A 24556-nucleotide genomic window follows, 5' to 3' on the forward strand; every position below is an offset into this window, starting at 1 on the left:
TGTATAATTTGAACATACATATACAAAGAATAAAGTGTATTTTCAGAATTCTATCTGCTATCATTTTCAAGTTTACTGTCCACGGCAGTCACAGATTTTATTAAATAGAGAGGGTCTGTATACTATATCAATGACAACTATGAATCGATTTGTAAACTTAGAATTGAAAGTAAATACACCATATTTATATAGTAATGAATGTTCATAATATACAGATAAGCGCTAAAAGTATTCATGTGAACTTTTGATACCTTTTCTGAAATTCTTTAAATCTTTTACAAAATTCATTGATTACAAAAAAAAGAAGATGTGGTATGATTGCCATGTTGAGACCACTCTCCACAAGAGACCAATATGACACAGATATTAACAATTATAGGTTACCGTACGACATTCCACAACAAGCAAAGCCCATACCGCATACTCAGCTTTAAAAGGCCTCGAACTGACAATGTAAAACAGTTCAAACCTAAAAAACAAGCGGCATTATTCATGTACAAAAAAATGAACGAAAAACAAATATGTATCACATAAACAAACAACAACCACTGAATTACAGGCTCCTTACTTGAATGTTCATAACATACTAAATGTATGTTCATATTAAATTGATAGAAAACAAAAAAATGGGAATATTGGAAATAGAGGAGGAGGGATAAAAAAAAAGCATTTTCCTGTCCCCAATAAAGATGATACTTTTGCTGAAATTCTCCAGTCATTTGATATTTTACAAAATTCTTCCAACAACACTTTACATTCTTTAATCTACGCTCTGAATGCCCGCGATTTCGCGGGTGTGTTCTAGTGTTTTTTATATCTCCAAATACAGGTGCTGATTCACAGACACATGTTCTATATAATAAGGATGATCTTATCCCGGGCATAAAAACAATGCCGCATTTGGCAAAACCTTTTAAACTTTTGATCTTCAGTGCTGTACAACTTTGGGCTTCACTGGTGAGTCTTGTGTTGACAAGGCGCGTTTTTGGCGTATTGAATTTTAAATCTGATGCTCTTTGTTATCTATTAATCATGTTTTTCTTTGTCTAATATGTTCTACTTTTTATTTGTATTGTAGTCCTGTAATATTATGTTATCATTTCAATGTTATATTTAACTTTGCCATTAAAGTGCGAGGTTTTGCATGCCACAAAACCAGGTTCAACCCACCACTTTTATTCCCCTTTAAAAGTGTCCTGTACCAAGTCAGGAAGATGGCCATTGTTATATTATTGTTCGTTTCTGTGTGTGTTGCATTTTAACGTTGAGTCGTTTGTGTTTTCTCTTATTTTTGAGATATTGAGATAAGACGTGGCACGGTACTTGTCTATCCCAAATTCATGTATTTGGTTTTGATGTTATATTTGTTATTCTCGTGGTGTTTTGTCTGATGCTTGGTCCGTTTCTGTGTGTGTTGCGTTTCGGTGTTGTGTCGTTGTTCTCCTCTTATATCTAATGCGTTTCCCTCGGTTTTAGTTTGTTACCCCGATTTTGTTTTTTGTCCATGGATTTATGATTTTTGAACAGCGGTATACTACTGTTGCCTTTATTTCTATCCAAGTGCCAGTGCTATCAACGTATATATACGTTTGCTAGTGGGTCTTCCCGTGGATAGAAACAAGTGCCTGTGTGCTGATTTAATGTTTTAAAATACACAAATGTGGAAAGCACTAGATGAAAAATTAAAAATAGATCATTTCTTTTGTCGTTATGATTCCATCTATAGAACATGAGCATGATGATGCAAAACACCAAAAAAACAAGAATGTGTCCAAATTACACGGATGCCTCACTCGCATTATCATTTTCCATGTTCAATAGACCGTGAAATTAGGTAAAAATCTAATTTGGCATTAAAATTAGAAAGATCATAGCATAGGGATCATGTGTATTCGTTTCAAGTTGATTTGACTTCAACTTCATCAAAAATTACCTTGACCAAAAACTTTATCCCGAAACTCCCACTTTCATTTTCTATGTTCAGTGGACCGTGAAATCGGGTTAAAAAAATCTAACTTGGCATTAAAATTAGAAGATCATATTATAGCCAACAAGTTGACTAAGTTTCAAGTTGATTGAACTTCAGCTTCATCAAAAACTACCTTTACCAAAAACTTTATCCTGAAGCGGGACGAACGGACGGACAGACGGACGCACAGACCAGAAAACATAATGCCCCTCTACTACCAGTAGGTGGGTAATACAAATGTGTCTGCTCTTTGGTCGGGTTATTTTTTCTTTGGCACATTCCCCATGCATTTCCATTCTCAGTTTGATCTTATTGATGAAATGTTTAACGTCTTCCCTCGCCGATAGTATAGAACACGTCCAGTATCAACAATACCATTTGATGACACTGCTGGTGGAGATTTATTTCCCCGAGGGTATCACCAGCCCCGTAGTCACACTTTTTGTGCTGACATGAATTATCATTGATATGTTTATATTTATAAATCAACTGTTTTCAAAATTTTGAGTTGTTGAAAAACTAAGGCTTTTCTACCTCAGGCATAGATTCTCTTAGCTGTATTTGGCATGACTTTTAGGAATTTTGGTACTTAATGTTCTTCAACTTCGTACTTTATTTGGCATTTTTAACTTTTTTGGATTCGAGCGTCACTGATGAGTCTTTTGTAGACGAAACGCGTCTGGCGAATATACAAAAATGTAGTCCTGGTATCTATAATGAGTTTATTGAAGCCTCCAAAAGGTTAAATATATCTATCGTCAGAGCCAGAGCCATTCTACATGTTCTAAGAATATACAAACAACTAGAACATTCACTAGACTAAACAACATCTTATTTTTCGCAATTATCTATTAGATTATTGGGTTTATTATTTATCATAAACGAATGAACCGTTTAACCAAAACGTAAGCAACCAATGCCTATCGTGCATGGGTGCACGTCACTGTGGTACTGGAACAATCATCAGTGTCACGTGTGCATGTCATGTTTTTTAAAAGCCCTCGACAAGTAAGCCAGACCCCCAAAAGTTTGGAAAGGCAAAAATTCACAACGCAAAAAACTTACACAATTTAACTGATTAAAATATATATAGAATTGACAAAAAATTAAGCTAACTCTTTTGTCTGTGTGCTCTTGGTTTTATTACATTTCAATAATCTAAATGTTTTAATGTCATATAAAAAAAAGTCTGAAATAAGAATATTGGATTTTTTGGATTTACAGTGATTAGAGTTTACATATAAATAAAATAATTGATGACTCACAGTATTGTTATACTTTGTAAAGAAATGTCAATTGTTACCCTGTCTCTAAATATCAGTGATCATAGAATACGGAATTATTAAGATAGATTGGACACATACAACATGGTGGCAGCCTTCATACGGCAGAAGCAGACGTATTAGCTATATCAACAATTCAATACTTGTTCCTTTGAATTTTATCTATGTTCGCCAAATATATTCAACGATTTTTAATGTTTAAATTCATTAAAAAAATCTTCAATATTTTGGAAAGAAAAAGAAAAAACTTAGTATATATAAGGGGATTGTTCTATGCTATTTTCTTCTTTTTTTAATACAAGCATTCAAAAATAATTGTATATATTTTTTCTGGGAAATGGTTTTGAATTGCCACCATAAAACATATTGATATATAGATCGGTTTTAAACTAACTAACATATAATATGAAACTAAAAGAATTGCTGGACATGTTATAGCTCGGAAGTTAGTAATCTGAAAACTAATGAGGTTGCCTGTATCAAAGAACAAGGTTCCAACGTTACCCACGTTGCACATATTTATTTATAAAATATACACTTTTGTTTTGGTTCTTTAAAATTTGTTATCAACATCTTATATAGAGAAATAAGGGCTTTGGAGCAAATGCAATGCGATTTCATGATGATTAGTAATTCCAATATTTGATCAGATCTTATTTTTGAAAGTGTCAAAGACATTGCCGATATAAATCTAAAATATAATTACATAAACTGCTGGAAAGATTTGAACAAATGCATGAGAGCGCTAACATACAATAGTTCATATAAATAAATATTTCCAAGGGGCAAAACTCTTTTGAAAATAATTGATCCAAATTGCTTTTCAAACTCATCAAATACATAACTAATATAAACCTATTATTTAAGTTTTATAAAATTTGGCAAAAATATAAGTAATCAATGCACATTTTGCATACAAATAATGTTTCCAAGGGCCAATACTCGTTTAAAAATTATTGATCGGCACTGATTTTCGAACTCGTCCATGCGATTGTTGATATAAACCTTTGCTATAAGTTTCAAATAAATGTGGCTATGATTGTAGAGCGCTATCTCACGTTAACAAGAACAGAATGACGGACGTTCAGTTGACGGACGGACGCCCGGTAATTCTTTGTCACTGCAACGTATTGCACGGGAAAATAAGGGCCTCTAATAAGAATTCATAGAAGAATAAAAAAAAACAGCTATACTGAATTACTTCAATATTCAAGATTTACAATAACGTTTTATCATAATACCGCAGCTGGTATAGTACTGTATCTCTTTGAATAGGATTAAGATTTTTTTCGTAGAGAGTTCGGTATAATTAAACAGCTTTTTCACAGGAATTTTGGGATATATCTGTTTTATTATTCGCTCGACACAATAGGTTTACCTCCGTGGGGCGTTGAGAACTAATCCGTGTCTCCGGAAATATGAAATAGATGTATCCATAAAAAAAATATACTGTTGAATAACTGTACACTTTTCTTTTCTTTGAAATGAATAATAATAAGCGAAAAGGATATTTTGATATCAGTAAAATGTATATCTCTTAAGTACGGGATCACACGTATACAACAAGATTGTTTCTCACCTAAAACCACAATGCCATACAATTAAATATAATACGCAATTTTGTTCAAAATTATATCATTATATCTCAATTATAAACGTCTTTATCTTTATTAGATGTTAATAGATTTAAATCCTTAGACATAATTTGTAAAATCTCCTATTTCTTTGACTAATTTGTAGATGTCACGAACATTGTTATTAAATTATTAAGCCTTTACATTCTTTTGGAAGAACAGAAAAATATACCATCTCTCAAAAATGTCTGAATTCCGATCGGATATCTTTTAAATGGTAAATAAATTGAGATTGAATAGTAACACATTTGTTGGACAGTATTTCTGTACTTTAAATCGAAGGCTATGAAAATTCATACATTTTCATACCTTGAAATTGTCTCGAACAAATTCTTCGCTTCAAAATCTTAAATGGGAATTTAATATTTATTTATAACATAGATCAAATCAAATTAAATTATTCTATTGGAGTAAATTCCTATACAGAAATGATACCAGCCAACATTTACAAAATACAAATACAAAAATAAACAAACAAACAAAAAACACAAATAAACAAAAAAAAACATATTTTCTCAATGATAAGAGATACATATTGTATTTTTACATTGCGTGGAGGTGTTATTCATACAGTATTAATAATTGCATATATATACAATTATAGAAATCAAATTTGTAATTGATATTTTTTACATTTAATGCCAAAAAAATGGCCATATCTTTTCTAGCTGACATTCGTCTTACGACATACACATAGTCAACACGTTGCAATATATGGTATCTATTTTTTATTGAAACTATGCGTCGTATGTCAGATCGATAAAGACAGTGGCGTAGCTAGGTCATTTTAACGTGTACGCCCAAATATCGGCAAGGGGTATTACGGTCCAAAGTGGGTCAGATCATAGCACCAGGTGGTAGAAAGCTCGAGGGGGCGAACCCCCCAAAAGCTAACAAGATATCGATAATGAGATACCTTTCCGGTCATAAAAACTCATCCATAGCAACATACTATAGAATATAACTAGTGTATTTTATGCCCCGTGGGGCATTATGTTTTTAACTGTCTGTACGTCAGTCCAAATTTAGGTTTATAAAATAATCATGTAAAAAAAATCCAGATCGTCTGTTAATTGCGTAAAGATAAGTCCGTTTGTCAGTATGGTACTGAAAAATGAACGAACTGACAAAAATTCTTTCAAAATTTTGCTTCAGACATAAAATCATAAAAAGCTTCTGCTAAAACATAAAATTCGATGTAGGTTTGACAAAGTAAATGACGTTTAACAAACTTTAACACCAAACTGAAACTTCTTGTTAATTGCAAAACTGAGAAATCCTCAGATTTATCGCCGCCGACAAAATTGAGGATTGCTATGTCACAAGTATGACAAAGGTGCAAATCTCAGCAGATAATAGGCTGCTTTAAACAAAAGAATTCACAGTGGATTTAGACAAAACTGGTCAAAAACAAAAAAAATCCAATATTAAGAAAATGGTGTTTTACCCCTTTTTGGTACAGAGGTAACAATGGAAAAAAATTTAAAATATCTCTTTATTTTTTGTTATTGTGTTTAGATAATATCTGAAAATAAATACAATATCACAGCAATATGTCTGCTTTTTTATGTATTGTTTCTGAATGAATGTTTAAGATACTGTAATTTGTGTATATTTGTCTAAACCAGAACCCACAATCTGACACTTGGTTGCCATGGTAAATATAAAGTGTTCTAGCAACAAAAATGAATATTTTTTTTTCATCAATCTTGATTGAAGGCAAAATAACATACCAAATTTGGTGATAATCTGTTGACCCCCATGTATCACCCATTGCATGATTTCTACACGGAGCCCTACTTAAAAGAACGAATATATATTATGATACCATTTGGTTAAAAAGTAAATTTCGTCACTTTTACTTCCAATTACAAACTGTTGAAAAAAGAATTACAAGGCCGATGTGCTGTTAATCAGATCTTTTTTTATATAGATTAAACCAGAGACATATAATACGTATTATATGTCTCTGATTAAACTATTCTTTTTTTTTTTTTTTTTTTTTTTTTTTTTTATAAAAAATCAAGTGTACGCACGGGCGTTTTGACGTAAACGTAGCTACGCGCCTGAAAGATATGGCCATTTTAATGGCATTAAATGTGAAAATAACAATTAAAGATTAAGAATTCAAAAATTATGATTAATGATAATAATAGTCAATTTTTCACACAGAAACGACATGTTCATGTTTTACACAAAGACTTATTGAGTCAGAATTGTGTTTCGATCTATCATAGCGTATTTTTCAAACTTCGAAAACAATTTCTTAGAATACTGCTTATATCACACTTATTTTTTTGTTCGGTTATATTTAAAGTCTCTGGAACCAAAAATGACCAGCTGGAAACGGTATAAAATTGACTAACGGAAATTGCAAGGTTCGCAAATGTCTAGTTTGTGGATTCAAATCTTGAAACTTAGAGAAATCAAATCTTTAGTATAAAAACGTTTAATATATTCATGGTTAATGATATTTTCAGGCGGAACACATGTGTTACTTCAGCAATGACATCAAAAAGTATAGCAATCTTGTCGTAGCGACAAAAAAGAACGGTTCATTTTCCAATCGAGATTTCGACCGGTTGTTTATCAAAAAAATATGAGTTGATCATTGATAATAAAGTCTGGAAGAAGAAAAACACAAATTTTCGTCTTTCAAACTAAATATCTTATGAATTGTTTTGTTAGGAAACAGATGGACTTTTTTGCCAATTGTTGAAGGCCGTACGGTGACCTATAGTTGAGAGTGTCTGTGTCATTTTGGTCTCTTGTGTAGAGTTGTCTCATTGACAATCATACCACATCTTCTTTTTTTATATTTGTATACTATATCCAAATATTAAACCGTTTCGTCACAACGTTCGCAATGTTATTAATGTGATGCTCGTATTCTCAAATTTATATCATTATGATAATTTGTTCCAGTTTAATTCCAATAAAAAAGTTAAATTTCGTTATGATAAAATCTACATATGGTTCTATTACATGTTTTAGTGCTGATCAAATGATTATTTAATAAAGCAATAACTTTCGAGCACTTTTTTTTTTTTTTACTTTTTAACGTCGTCTATTTACAGATTTCAAATAATCAAAAGCAAACTAGAATTATATCATAAATTGAAGGAAAAAAATGAGGATCAAACTATTGCGAAATTGGAACAAAAGCAAGGATATGAATAATGCAACAACCAACCGACTCTTCCACATATATTTTACTAAAAATGAAAATATTACGGGAACTGAATCCTTTTTTTTTAGCAGTTTTCAATTGGTTTCGATAGGATACCAAATAATTTTAAAGAAAATGAAGAAAAAAATAACAGAGTTACGCTGAAAAATATTATCCCAGCGCCATATATTACATGAACTTGCATGATTTTTTCATCAAAACAATGAAACAATTGCAAATTTTCGTCAAGTTTTACTTTATAGATATATTTCCTACTTTTTTAGATTGATTGTATCTATTTAAGAATGAATACTACATATATCATATTTTCAATATTCAGATGCAGTTCAACGAGTTCTAGATGCATATTTAATAAAAATATGAGATTCGCCCAATTACATATATACTTCGCCTTAACGTACACGTGCACAATGATAGATTTTTGTGGATAGTCGTGTTTTAGTAGTGGTTAGATGATATGGCTTATCATTGATTTGGAATTGCTATTCATTTTCATTCACCTTTTTTTCCTTTTTCGAGAAAAAAAAGTTAGTGATGAAAATATGAAAATATGAAAATAATGCATAGTCAAAACTAAAAATGTGTCTTGCTATTTTGTAGACAATTTCAATTTAAAAATCCTTGACCGAAATATTCTAAAAACAAGTCTATTCCCTTTTCATCCCATTCAATTGCTTGTTAGTTTAAAGGCTTTAAAGATCATCTTAGTTTTCCTATAATTAACAATTTTGAGAGAGTATATGATCGGATTGACACATAACAAAACAAAATCTTCACAAGGAACATTACACATTGTATATATTCAAAATATAGTCGGTAAAACCTCTTGTCCGCCCTGGGGATGAGACTAAAATCAAGTTAAGTGTAAAACACTAACACAAAAATCATGCTCCAATGATTTGTTGGTATTAAAGTGCCATACCAGACTGTGTCTTTGGGGTGTAAATATTTGATATACTTATGATATGGTAATTATCTTCCCCCGTGGCATGGATCCCACCTACCGGTGTTCACACCCCGCATATTTAAGTTCTTACGGTTAATTAAGGAAGACAGCTAGTATACGATCCATGGCTGTTTAAAAAAAATCATAGTAAAAGCAAAATCATCTTGTTAAATCAAACAGGGTTTCCCCGTCCTACTAACACGATCTCCTTATGATGTGTCTCTTAATCGTTTACAATAGTTGCAGAACGAGAACTTCAAAGAAAGAATGGCCATATAGTAAATATAACAGAATCACTGCACATATGAAAAAAAATCTCCAATCACATCTTTTCTGAATTCATGGGAAAAAGTGTCGGATTGATAATGATAATAATAGAGGTTTGAATATTGTGTAATCGCTATTTGATGCCTAATTAATTGAGACAAAACAGTTGTTAGATCTTATATTACGGTAGTCTTGTTCGCAAGTTATCTAAAGTAAAATTAACAGTATCAGTACAATGTAGATAGTCAAATCAATTTGGTAAGAGAATATATAAATAAATGGTCAGGGTCAGAAAGATTCCAGGTGCAATGCCAATATTAAATCAAAGGGCATTGTCTAAGGTTGAGAAAAATCCGAAGAACCTATCCTCTGTGTTAAAACGATAGCTAAAAATAAATGTTTTAATGTGACTCTAAATGGAATTTAGTGTCATGGGAAAGCTTAAAAAATCAACTATAGACCCAATTAAAAAGAGAAAATGATACAGATTAAACATGGAGGTCTTCGTTCGTTGACATGGCAAATTACATGTATCACAGTTACAGAGGGTGATTTAAAACACGTGTAACACCATTATTCCCGCTCATAAATAACAGCCAGCAAAAAAAAATTGTTTATCTACACCCTCTGTCTCACTAAACTAATTAGAAGAAGATTTTTTATCCTTTGACAAGAGATGAAGCTCGTTACGTTTGGTGTTAGAATTCTTTTATCTTGTATGCACGCCCCTTTGTACAATGGGACATTTTCTCAAGATACTAATTAAAGGTTTGAGTATTATTTATGATAAAGTGTGTAATGTTGAGAATATAATAAAACAAAATGTTGTCATTGATATTCTAGATAAAAAGCATTCCTATTTGTAATTGCTTTAAATATGTTTTGTACTGAACTGTTTTGTGTTAATATAAAGGATACCGTGACGATTTGTAATTTTCTTCTCTCCGTTTTCATAACATGTCAACTCTATTACAGAACGTCTATAGGACGCTTGTACATTAGTCTTTTGAGTAATAATTTTGATTTATACCTTGTTTTCACATTATAATAATATTTTCATTTTGAGAAAACTCGTTTAAATTCAGAACAATACGAGAAATTCGTCATTCATTTTTTTCTACCTTTTCAGTCATTTTTAACTAAAGCCCATTCTGTTAAACAATTATAAGGAACATTTCATGTAAATTTTAAAAAATTAAAATATATTGTATTTAAGTTTTATTTGCCTTTTCCTGTCTTAACTTTGTGCTATCGTCGCTGTTAAAAACGTGTAAGTCAAACATAAAGTAAAAGTAGTATCAATGGTTCATGCTTTTCCCTTTACGACACATGCTAATGGGTGTTTTAGGACCATTATTTTTGTGATTACAATACAATTTACATGTTATTTATATTTAGACTTACTTCTTTTTGTCCTTTCTTCAGAATAAACTGTACAATAAAGCATCAGATTTAAAGTTAATAAAATCCGCAGAATCATGATATTTTCATTATAAACGTCCACATTTTGTCACATTTTGTTTGTATAAATATAAATAATATTTTTTTAAACCAACTACTAATCCTTTTTTATCAGACGTGAAGTGATAATTTAGATATATTCCATTATAACTAAAATCTTAAAAATATATATATTTTTTCCTTTTCATTTTACGGAGAAAATTGTTGAATGAATTTATTAATCCAAAATTTTTAAAACATTAGCATGAAAGATACAAATAGATTGCAGGTTCTTAACAAACTCCGCCTACCTCACACCTCGTGACTGTAGAAGAAGCTACGTACGTCTGCTCATTTTCAAATTAAAGGTCGCCTATACCATCTACGTGTTGTATCGTAAGGGAAAGATCTTGCCAAAAACTTTCACTGCATTTTATATACTTCTCTAGCTGATAATCAAATATACGACTTAATTACAGTCTATTTTGAACAACAACTTGCACATATCCCGAATTGAAAAATAACAATGAAGATATTTCAGATTCCTTTGAAGTGCTGTCTGGGTTTTGTTTCATTATATATATCCTTTCGACAATTTTGAGGATGAAAGAATGATATTTATTTCAAACCTGAATCAGATGCTCAGAATAACTAAGCAAGGAATTAAAATTAAAAAAACCCAGCTAAAATATATATAACATATGCGAACCAGTCCAACTACCAGTATTTGTTTTATCTTGATTTTTGGTTATGCATTTAGATTGTCTAAAGTAATGGCATAAAAGTTTACAAAAATATAGTGACAGGTTTTACATGCAAAATTTAATTGTTTTGAAATTCAGTCCTGGTTTTTCAAAAATTAAAGTTAGTTTTCTATAACTATTTGTGACTCTGTTATGCCTCAGTGCTTTTATGCAAGCGTTCTCCCTGTATCAGAGCTGGTTGAGATATATTTGTTGTTTGTCGTTTATATATATATTCACATATGTTAAATTGCTGATTTATTTGATGTTTATCCACACACACATACACGTATGTGCCTGTTCACATCTTTGTTGTTTTGTCATTATGGATAGTTGTCACATTCTCATGGGAATCATACCACATATCTTTATATGCATTTATATATAGCGGATGTGTTCGAGTGGTCTAGAGCGCTGGACATGAGGCTAAGCGATTGGTGATGTAGTGTATCAAACGTGTGAATTCGAATCCCGCTGAGGGACGGACAAAAATTTGTCAGTAGAAAATCTAATTCTAACACTGTTTGGTGTAATTTTCAGACTTACATATATGTGTGTTTTATTCTGTTGTTGTTTGCTGTTATCTTAACATATGGTAAAGTGCTGTGGATTTTTACTGTTATCTTTACATATGATAGAGTGGTGGGAATGTTTGCTGTTATCTTTACATATGATAGTGTTGGGGATGTTTGCTGTTATCTTTACATATGATAGAGTGGTGGGGATGTTTGCTGTTAACTTTACATATGATAGAGTGGTGGGAATGTTTACTGTTATCTTTACATATGATAGAGTGGTGGGAATGTTTGCTGTTATCTTTACATATGATAAAGTGTTGGGGATGTTTGCTGTTATCTTTACATATGATAGAGTGTTGGGGATGTTTGCTGTTATCTTTACATATGATAGAGTGGTGGGAATGTTTACTGTTATCTTTACATATGATAGAGTGGTGGGAATGTTTACTGTTATCTTTACATATGATAGAGTGGTGGGAATGTTTGCTGTTATCTTTACATATGATAAAGTGTTGGGGATGTTTGCTGTTATCTTTACATATGATAGAGTGTTGGGGATGTTTGCTGTTATCTTTACATATGATAGAGTGGTGGGAATGTTTACTGTTATCTTTACATATGATAGAGTGGTGGGAATGTTTGCTGTTATCTTTACATATGATAGTGTTGGGGATGTTTGCTGTTATCTTTACATATGATAGAGTGGTGGGAATGTTTGCTGTTATCTTTACATATGATAGTGTTGGGGATGTTTGCTGTTATCTTTACATATGATAGAGTGGTGGGAATGTTTACTGTTATCTTTACATATGATAGAGTGGTGGGAATGTTTGCTGTTATCTTTACATATGATAGAGTGGTGGGAATGTTTGCTGTTATCTTTACATATGATAGTGTTGGGGATGTTTGCTGTTATCTTTACATATGATAGGGTGGTGGGGATGTTTGCTGTTATCTTTACATATGATAGAGTGGTGGGAATGTTTACTGTTATCTTTACATATGATAGAGTGGTGGGAATGTTTGCTGTTATCTTTACATGTGATAGAGTGGTGGGAATGTTTGCTGTTATCTTTACATATGATAGTGTTGGGGACGTATGCTGTTATCTTTACATATGATAGGGTGGTGGGGATGTTTGCTGTTATCTTTACATATGATAGAGTGGTGGGAATGTTTACTGTTATCTTTACATATGATAGAGTGGTGGGAATGTTTGCTGTTATCTTTACATATGATAGAGTGGTGGGAATGTTTGCTGTTATCTTTACATATGATAGTGTTGGGGATGTTTGCTGTTATCTTTACATATGATAGAGTGTTGGGGATGTTTGCTGTTAACTTTACATATGATAGAGTGGTGGGAGTGTTTACTGTTATCTTTACATATGATAGAGTGGTGGGAATGTTTGCTGTTATCTTTACATATGATAGTGTTGGGGATGTTTGCTGTTATCTTTAAATATGATAGAGTGGTGGGGATGTTTGCTGTTATCTTTACATATGATAGAGTGGTGGGGATGTTTGCTGTTAACTTTACATATGATAGAGTGGTGGGAATGTTTACTGTTATCTTTACATATGATAGAGTGGTGGGAATGTTTGCTGTTATCTTTACATATGATAAAGATTGGGGGATGTTTGCTGTTATCTTTACATATGATAGAGTGTTGGGGATGTTTGCTGTTATCTTTACATATGATAGAGTGGTGGGAATGTTTACTGTTATCTTTACATATGATAGAGTGGTGGGAATGTTTACTGTTATCTTTACATATGATAGAGTGGTGGGAATGTTTGCTGTTATCTTTACATATGATAGTGTTGGGAATGTTTGCTGTTATCTTTACATATGATAGTGTTGGGGATGTTTGCTGTTATCTTTACATATGATAGAGTGGTGGGAATGTTTACTGTTATCTTTACATATGATAGAGTGGTGGGAATGTTTGCTGTTATCTTTACATATGATAGTGTTGGGGATGTTTGCTGTTATCTTTACATATGATAGAGTGTTGGGGATGTTTGCTGTTAACTTTACATATGATAGAGTGGTGGGAGTGTTTACTGTTATCTTTACATATGATAGAGTGGTGGGAATGTTTGCTGTTATCTTTACATATGATAGTGTTGGGGATGTTTGCTGTTATCTTTAAATATGATAGAGTGGTGGGGATGTTTGCTGTTATCTTTACATATGATAGAGTGGTGGGGATGTTTGCTGTTAACTTTACATATGATAGAGTGGTGGGAATGTTTACTGTTATCTTTACATATGATAGAGTGGTGGGAATGTTTGCTGTTATCTTTACATATGATAAAGATTGGGGGATGTTTGCTGTTATCTTTATATATGATAGAGTGTTGGGGATGTTTGCTGTTATCTTTACATATGATAGAGTGGTGGGAATGTTTACTGTTATCTTTACATATGATAGAGTGGTGGGAATGTTTACTGTTATCTTTACATATGATAGAGTGGTGGGAATGTTTGCTGTTATCTTTACATATGATAGTGTTGGGAATGTTTGCTGTTATCTTTACATATGATAGTGTTGGGGATGTTTGCTGTTATCTTTACATATGATAGAGTGGTGGGAATGTTTACTGTTATCTTTACATATGATAGAGTGGTGGGAATGTTTGCTGTTATCTTTACATATGATAGTGTTGGGGATGTTTGCTGTTATCTTTACATATGATAGGGTGGTGGGGATGTTTGCTGTTATCTTTACATATGATAGAGTGGTTGGAATGTTTACTGTTATCTTTACATATGATAGAGTGGTGGGAATGTTTGCTGTTATCTTCACATGTGATAGAGTGGTGGGAATGTTTGCTGTTATCTTTACATATGATAGTGTTGGGGATGTATGCTGTTATCTTTACATATGATAGGGTGGTGGGGATGTTTGCTGTTATCTTTACATATGATAGAGTTGTGGGAATGTTTACTGTTATCTTTACATATGATAGAGTGGTGGGAATGTTTGCTGTTATCTTTACATATGATAGAGTGGTGGGAATGTTTGCTGTTATCTTTACATATGATAGTGGTGGGGATGTTTGCTGTTATCTTTACATATGATAGAGTGGTGGGGATGTTTGCTGTTATCTTTACATATGATAGAGTGGTGGGAGTGTTTACTGTTATCTTTACATATGATAGAGTGGTGGGAATGTTTGCTGTTATCTTTACATATGATAGTGTTGGGGATGTTTGCTGTTATCTTTAAATATGATAGAGTGGTGGGGATGTTTGCTGTTATCTTTACATATGATAGAGTGGTGGGAATGTTTACTGCTATCTTTACATATGATAGAGTGGTGGGAATGTTTACTGTTATCTTTACATATGATAGAGTGGTGGGAATGTTTGCTGTTATCTTTACATATGATAGAGTGGTGGGGATGTTTGCTGTTATCTTTACATATGATAGAGTGGTGGGGATGTTTGCTGTTATCCTTACATATGATAGAGTGGTGGGAATGTTTGCTGTTATCTTTACATATGATAGTGTTGGGGATGCTAACTGTTATCTTTACATATGATAGAGTGTTGGGGATGTTTGCTGTTATCTTTACATATGATAGAGTGGTGGGAATGTTTGCTGTTATCTTTACATATGATAGAGTGGTGGGAATGTTTGCTGTTATCTTTACATATGATAGTGTTGGGGATGTTTGCTGTTATCTTTACATATGATAGAGTGTTGGGGATGTTTGCTGTTATCTTTACATATGATAGTGTTGGGGATGCTAACTGTTATCTTTACATATGATAGAGTGGTGGGAATGTTTACTGTTATCTTTACATATGATAGTGTTGGGGATGTTTGCTGTTATCTTTACATATGATAGTGTTGGGGATGTTTACTGTTATCTTTAAATATGATAGAGTGGTGGGGATGTTTGCTGTTATCTTTACATATGATAGAGTGTTGGGGATGTTTACTGTTATCTTTACATATGATAGAGTGGTGGGGATGTTTGCTGTTATCTTTACATATGATAGAGTGGTGGGAATGTTTGCTGTTATCTTTACATATGATAGTGTTGGGGATGCTCACTGTTATCTTTAAATATAGTAGAGTGTTGGGAATGATTGCTGTTACCTTAATATATGGTACAGTGCTGGGAATGTTTGCTTTTATCCTTACAAATTATAGAGTGCTAGGAATGTTTGCTGTTATCCCTACAAATGATAGAGTGCTGGGGATATTTGCTGTTATCCGTACAAATGTCAAATTTCTAAGTATGTTTGTTGTTATCCATACATATAGAAGATAGCTGGGGAGGTTTGCTGTTATCCATAAATATGATAGATTGCTTCGGATTTTCCTGTTATCCTTACAAATGATAGATTGTATGGAGATGTTTGCTGTTATCTTTATATATGATAGAGAGCTGGGAATATTGGTTGTTATCCATAAATATGGTAGAGTGCTAGGAATGTTTGTTGTTATCTTTGCAAATGATAGAGTGCTGGGGATGTTTGCTGTTATCCTTACAAATGATAGAGTGATGGGGATGTTTGCTGTTATCCCTACAAATGATAGAGTGCTGGGATATTTGCTGTTATCCGTACAAATGTCAGATTTCTTAGTATGTTTGTTGTTATCCATACATATAGAAGATAGCTGGGGAGGTTTGCTGTTATCCATAAATATGATAGATTGCTTGGGATTTTGCTGTTATCCTTACAAATGATAGATTGTATGGAGATGTTTGCTGTTATCTTTATATATGTTAGAGAGCTGGGAATATTGGTTGTTATCCATAAATATGGTAGAGTGCTGGGAATGTTGGCTGTTATCTTTATACATGGTAGATCGTTGTGAATTTTGGCTGTTATCCTTACACATGATAGCGTGTCTTGGGATGTTGGTTGTTATCTTTATAAATGGTAGAGTGTTGGGAATGTTGGCTGTTATCTTTACATATGGTAGAGTTGGGAATGTTTACTGTTATCCTTACACATGATAGCGTGTCTTGGGATGTTGGCTGTTATCTTTACATAGGGTAGAGTTGGGAATGTTGGCTGTTATCCTTACACATGATAGTGTGTCTTGGGTGTTGGTGTTATCTTTACATATAGTACAGTTGGGAATGTTGGCTGTTATCCTTACACATGATAGAGTGCTAGGGATGTTTCCTGTTATCCTTACAAATTATAGAGTGCTAGGAATGTTTGCTGTTATCCCTACAAATGATAGAGTGCTGGGGATATTTGCTGTTATCCGTACAAATGTCAGATTTCTAAGTATGTTTGTTGTTATCCATACATATAAAAGATAGCTGGGGAGGTTTGCTGTTATCCATAAATATGATAGATTGCTTCGGATTTTCCTGTTATCCTTATAAATGATAGATTGTATGGAGATGTTTGCTGTTATCTTTATATATGATAGAGAACTGGGAATATTGGTTGTTATCCATAAATATGGTAGAGTGCTAGGATTGTTTGCTGTTATCTTTACAAATGATAGAGTGCTGGGGATGTTTGCTGTTATCCTTACAAATGATAGAGTGATGGGGATGTTTGCTGTTATCCCTACAAATGAAAGAGTGGTGGGATATTTGCTGTTATCCGTACAAATGTCAAATTTCTAAGTATGTTTGTTGTTATCCATACATATTGAAGATAGCTGGGGAGGTTTGCTGTTATCCATAAATATGATAGATTGCTTGGGATTTTGCTGTTATCCTTACAAATGATAGATTGTATGGAGATGTTTGCTGTTATCTTTATATATGATAGAGAGCTGGGAATATTGGTTGTTATCCATAAATATGGTAGAGTGCTGGGAATGTTGGCTGTTATCTTTATATATGGTAGATCGTTGTGAATTTTGGCTGTTATCCTTACACATGATAGCGTGTCTTGGGATGTTGGTTGTTATCTTTATAAATGGTAGAGTGTTGGGAATGTTGGCTGTTATCTTTACATATGGTAGAGTTGGGAATGTTGACTGTTATCCTTACACATGCTAGCGTGTCTTGGGATGTTGGCTGTTATCTTTACATATGGTAGATTTGGGATGTTGGCTGTTATCCTTACACATGATAGTGTCTTGGGATGATTGATGTTATCTTTATGAATGATAGAGAGCTGGGATGTTTGCTGTTATCCTTCTAATGGAAGAATGCTTGGGATGTTTACGTTTATCCTTACAAATTATAGAGTGCTTGGGTTGTTTGTTATTATCTTTACAAATGGTAGATTGCTGGGGATGTTTTTAAACGTGTGCGTAATATATAAAAAAATTTTCATCTTCATTGTTTACCAAGTATATATCCAACTTTTTTTTGTTGTGTTTGGCGTAAAAAGCATATATTTCGCTTGTTTATATTCATGCGCAGATCCAAGATTAGATTTTAGGGAGGCCCTCCTCAGAATAAGGAATAAGAGGACATTATTGTGATGCCAAATTGGCTGTTAATATGCCTTTATTGCATTTTTTTAAATTTTGTTGTTGTTTTATAAAGGGGAAGGGGCGCTTGCCAGATGCGCCCACGTTTAACCCGCAACAGACATTTCAATAACTCGAGATTTACCCCCAAAGCCCTATAATGTGTATCTTCTGTTTGCATTTAAATCGGAACAGTTATCCTATATTTTATATCGTCTTGATTTGTAAAAAGAGAACAAATGTATTCCAACATTACCGTCAACTGCACATTCATTAAGGAAGTGCAAACTGAATATTGAATTACGCTTTCTTTGTTGATGTCGGCAAACCAGACCTTTTATTTTAATTGACTTTGAACTTATTTGACTTCAACTCCTATAAGACATTTTCCACATATTTATTTCACTTTACTATCTATTATTATTCGCTTTCTTCAGAGAGTATTATTTGTCATCCTCGATTGAAATTCACTATTGTATTATAAGCAATAAAAATCAGCGAAAGCGTAAAATATTCGTCTTTAATTGAAATAATTTGTTTCGGTACGAACCGACGACGTGCAATTGAAACAGTCGCATGGGTGATTTTAATATTACTCTTAATAAAGTATTTTTTTATTCTATTGAACTTATGTACAGTGGAAAATATTTAACAGACGATATAACACGAATAATTACCATTTAATAAGGAAGGTTTATGCAATAAAAATTGTGAAATTGAAAAGTGATTTCATTCATTTTATACTTGTGGTCGTTGAATACTTTATGTGTAATGCATGACTCTTATTCTTTATCAAGATAGTTATTTTTGTATTTTATTTATGATTAATACTTGACAGTACATATGCAAAAGAAAAGGAATAGCAAATTCGGTTATAGATTAGTAATAATTTTTGTTTGTAGAACTTCATAAATACAATAAGGAGATGTGGTATCAAGTTAATCTGAGACCAAATATGCGTCGATGTAAGCAGCTACATGCTGCTGTACGACATTTAAAAGTAAGCAAAACCCATACCGCATAGCAATCTATAAAAGGCCTCGCATTGACAAAATATAATACACTTCAAACGAGAAAAGCAATGACTTGATGTTAAGATAACAGGAATCAGAGCACATATTTTAAGGCAAAGTGATTTAGTTCCAGCAAAATCTCAAAAAACGATGGAAAGCAAATCAATTACTAGTAATGTACCTCCACATCACCGACGTTTTAAAGCTCAACACTGTACAGGAACGAATGCAACTTTTGAGTTACACATCATAATGTAACCAAATGTGTCTCATTCCCCGTTTCCATTCTCTACTCTATAGATATAGGTAGCAATACACAGTTAGGAAAAAAACTTAAAATTGACACTCATAATTTTTAAACACCCTCTTTCCCCTCCTGTCTAACAAAGAAGGCTTTATATGTGTGTTATGCATGTATATACTTGTAGAAAGAAAATCTTCCATAGATTTGATTTTTAATGGTCATAAGGGTGAAATATAATCCCTTTTGGGTGTAACCATGGCAACAATCTGCATTTCTTAGATACAAAATATAGCAAAAAAGGGGGGTGAACATGTCACAAAAGTCCCAAAAATTTGGTCTAAAGGAAAATTTCAATGAATTACAGTGATACCTTTCCTGAATCCATAGGTTTATATCTATCAAGTGGTCCAAAAAAAATCATATGCTTTCCTGCTCCTTTTTCCATAAAATTGAATTGAAAAGATCGAGCGCAAAATCTTTGTTGATAAACATTACAATAATTTATGGACCTATGAACGGTACGGATAGGAAAATACGGACTGTCAATCATAGAAATGGCCTATAAAACATGTTAAAATCAATCTAAATGTTCATATAAACCCACTAAGAAGGCTATATTATTCTTCAATTATCTAAAAATCAATTTTATTGTACAAAAACTTTCATATTTAAAATATTCACACGGGCCATAATGCGAAACTAAACTTCTAACTGTGTATTGCTACCATAGGAAGATGTGGTGTGAGTGCCAATGAGACAACTCTCCATCCAAATAACAATTTAAAAAGTAAACCATTATAAGTTATATGGTTCGCTACTGACCCCCTACGGATCCATAGAGGGTTAGTAAAATCCATAGGGGGTGAGGCCGTAGTTAACCGTATAACGAATTTATCGCACGCCAGTCTTTTTAGGCTGCGTTTTGTTGTAAAATAATCAACGAAACATAACAACATTAATATATGACGTCACCATTACCGCGTCACGAACCCCCTATGAAACTTACTAACCCCCTACGGTCTCATAGGGGGTCACCACGTGACGGCGTTAAACCAATCACAACGTGATAATTTACCCGTGGTGCGTAGGTTAAAGTACGGCCTTCAACACGGAGCCTTGGCTCACACCGAACAACAAGCTATAAAGGGCCCCAAAATTACTAGTGTAAAACCATTCAAACGGGAAAACCAACGGTCTAATCTATATAAACAAAACGAGAAACGAGAAACACGTATATATTACATAAACAAATGACAACTACTGTACATCAGATTCCTGACTTAGGACAGGTGCAAACATAAATATTTAAATATCACATGCATTAATTTAACACTAAGACTATTTTCTTAAAAATATTTAAATTTGAAGAATCAAAAACTCATTTTCGTATGTTTTAATTAAGGATTTAACAACATTTCGGGACAATTTCAGAACATGTAACCCATTATATGAGTTTTCATAAGATGTAGAAGAAGACAATTTTAATCAAGCCAAAATATTACTGGAAATAAATTATTCACATATTGTCTTTCAGATACAAATTATTTCATCTTTGTTTGAGATGTCATTCGATGCAATTATAAAAACCAACATGTTGTGGATGTGAGTAACTCAGTGTAGGTAATCGTACAAAACCTTCAACAAGTAGGTTTTATGAGTTTGACTATCCCTTTGTATCTTCAGGTAAGTTTGACCTGGGAATTAAACAAATAGAATAATTTCATTTTTTTGGACGGTGATATTCCTTTAGCACTATCTTACATTGTTTATATATTACAACTCGTTCGCTATACCAGTGTCTGTTGTGCAATTTCAACCCCACAACTTAATGAATGTGCCTGTCCCAAATCACAAGCCTGTAATTTAGTGGTTGTTGTTTGTTGCTGTGTATCATATTTGTTTTTCGTTCATTATTTTGTACATAAATCAGACCGTTAGTTTTCTCGTATGAATTGTTTTACATTTGTCATTTCGGAGCCTTTTATCAATGACTATGCGGCATCATCGGGTATTTGCTCATTGTTGAAGGCCATATTAAAACATATCGTTGTTTCTGTGTCGTTTGGTCATTTGTGGAGAGTTGTCCCATTGGAAAGTATACTTTGTCTTCTTATTTTTTATATATAGTTGAGCTGATATGTTACAATAACATCTCCATGCCTTATATATCATGTACTGTAGTACGACGCTAGATTAAAACTGACGAGGAAAGGTAACACACGGCCACCGCAAGCTTTATTTTTGTGTATATATAAGGCATGGATATATTATTGTTACAGATCAGCTCAATTATTAATAGTAAAGGATCTTACAATTAATGCAAGATACAGTCACAGAAAATTATTATATTTATAAGTACGTCTGAGTCAGTGACAACTCTGCAACAGATTTGTCCATCGGATCACCAGCAATGATGGTGATACATGGCTGTGTACATTATGTATATACAACTCGTCTAAACATCAACCCAACAATTTTAGATCTGTTAATTTGCTTTCGCAATTTCTTTGTTCTTCCCTCGCCGGGATTCGAACCCATGCTACTGAGATATCGTGATACCAAATAGCCTGCACTGTAGCCGTCCAGCTAGACATATATACACACAGGGGAAATTGGCCCACGCTCTGTCCTAGTATAAGGACTATAATTTCTGTAAATGATTTCTTTGTAAAAAAAATCGTACGAGATTGTAAATTCTCATAATATGACTACAAATGTCTGTATTTTATTTCCTTCATGCCTCACATAAGACTTGCTAACAACTTTTAAATAAGTAGTCTATTGAACATATCGCTTCATTTAAATAACAACGAATATTACACCAATGCAGTCAAAATATTATTACAAACATTTTTGAATAAAAGTGAAGACATTTTAATTTTCAATTTTAAATCGATTTTCTTTTCACTGCCTGTGGTCCCTTTGATTTAAATCGTCTACTTCAAAGGTCACGATTGCCATGAAATTCATCGGAAAGAAAAATCAGTCCCTCCCCCTAAAGAAAACCCAGACATACGCACATAGTAAGCTTAGTTTAATAACTACCTTTCAAAAGATGTGACATGGATCGTTCACAAAGATCTCTACATAATACAGTCAATACAAACGAACAGATGAATAATAATTACATAGTGTACTAGTTACAACCATTTTCTGCTGTCTTGTAAGATGAGGTAACAATAACCAGAAGATAATTTAACTAAATAACGTAACACAAGTGTAAAGACCGTCGGGATCAATCCATCAAAGTCCTTAAATACGATCCTTTGGTGCATGGTTATAACGGTAAAGAAATACCCGGTAATTGAATAATATACGGTGTTAATACAGAGTAAACAACTACAAATTAAACTGCATTCACTTTGACAAAACCCGTGTAATTGTTATCATTATATCAAGTATATTTTTCATCAAAAGTGACATTAAAATTAAACGTCGGTCTTACAAAAAAATCATGTTTTTCACTCGACTGAGCATAGGATATGATAGTTATCTGTGATATGTAAAATGTTTTAGCATAGCCAATATAAATCATTTAGGAAAGCATTATGGGTTTGTCAGAAAATTCAAGAAACTTTATGACTTTTACGACTTTTCTCTAATTATGAATTGATAAATGATATGAAAAATGAAAATAAAAATATGCTTATCAAAACCTAAAATAACCGTTTGACTATTGTGTAAAACACAACATTTAATATTCAAGTTCTGTCAAATGGTAAAATAAATCATTTGCAACAATGTGACTATCCGTTTTGAGATGGTAATTACCTAACTATTGCAAAATATGTTCAGTATTGTGGTACAACGAATGTTATATTTGGTGGTACAAGAGTAATCGTTGGTGGTACAAGAGTAATCTTTGGTGGTGCAACCAGTGTAATATTTGGTGACGCAACGAATATAACCTTTAGCGCTGCAACCATTGCAGATACGGAAACTGGTAATGTTGTTATTTCTTTCATAAATGAAAAGCGTATTGGTGCTACTGAAATCTTCATTAAGAGTGAAACCAATTTAATCATAAGCAGTGCAACCGATGTAATCATTACCAGTAATCCAATATTACCATAAGCAGGCAACCAATGTTATCATTATCAGTGCAATTAATCAGTGTTTCCACTGCACAGCTGGTTCCATCATCAGGTTGATCCCTGTTCCTCGACTGTATCGGCGCTGTCCGTGGCAATCTCAAGGAGGTCCGAGTTGATCAGGATCAGCCAGGAACCAGCTTTCTATTCCACTGGTCTTCTGTATTCTTCAATACCCAACCAAACTGCCTGTCTCCCAACTTCTTCTATCAAAATTCTTCTTACTGGTCCAGTTAGTCCAAGGGACCCCAAGGCTCTCTAAAAAGATTGAGAAACAAAGCCTCTACAACCTTCCTCCACTGGAAAATACCATGTCCTCCAATTCTTCTCTTTAATGTCTGTTACCAAATCCTGGTTATTGGCAAGCTTTTTCTCTTGGGCTTCTTCCAGTCTTGTTTCCTGTGGCACTGTAAGCTCTACAAGAATGGCCTGTCTGCTGATTCTGGACCACATCACAATGTCTATTCTGAGGGTTGTTATTAAAACATCTCTTGGGAAGGTAGTCTTTTTTCCCTATGTCGTCTTGCATCTCCCAGTCATTTGCTGTTGCTAGGATACCACTGGCTTTATTGTGTGTGTTTCTGGATGACTCTCCACCTCCTATGGTGAAGTTGATGAACTAGTGTCACTTTTATATCTTAATGTCTCTTCCTCCCCTCTGTGTCCAAGACTGCTGCTATATCTCAAAGGACTTGATTATGGCGCCATGTATCTGCCATCCTCAAGAGCTGGCCTGCAAAACGACAAAATATGTTCTAGATTTGCTGACTTACCTCACAACTTACAACTAGGGTCTTCCATAAGT

The 24556-nt window shown here is 33.2% G+C and overlaps 1 protein-coding gene across 2 annotated transcripts in view; it reads right to left on the reverse strand.

The window, feature by feature from the left end:
* LOC134685650 (R-spondin-2-like) overlaps positions 1-11061 on the reverse strand; it is a 36189-nt gene extending 25128 nt beyond the window's left edge. For both annotated transcript variants that reach the window (XM_063545610.1, XM_063545602.1), the window contains exon 1: positions 10694-11061. In XM_063545610.1, coding sequence (XP_063401680.1) covers positions 10694-10769 — 76 coding nt within the window. In that variant the 5' untranslated portion in view covers positions 10770-11061. The remainder of the gene's footprint in view (positions 1-10693) is intronic.
* Positions 11062-24556: the final 13495 nt, after the last annotated feature.

The sequence above is a fragment of the Mytilus trossulus genome, chromosome 1 (genome assembly GCF_036588685.1).
Source record: "Mytilus trossulus isolate FHL-02 chromosome 1, PNRI_Mtr1.1.1.hap1, whole genome shotgun sequence".
Taxonomy (NCBI): domain Eukaryota; kingdom Metazoa; phylum Mollusca; class Bivalvia; order Mytilida; family Mytilidae; genus Mytilus; species Mytilus trossulus.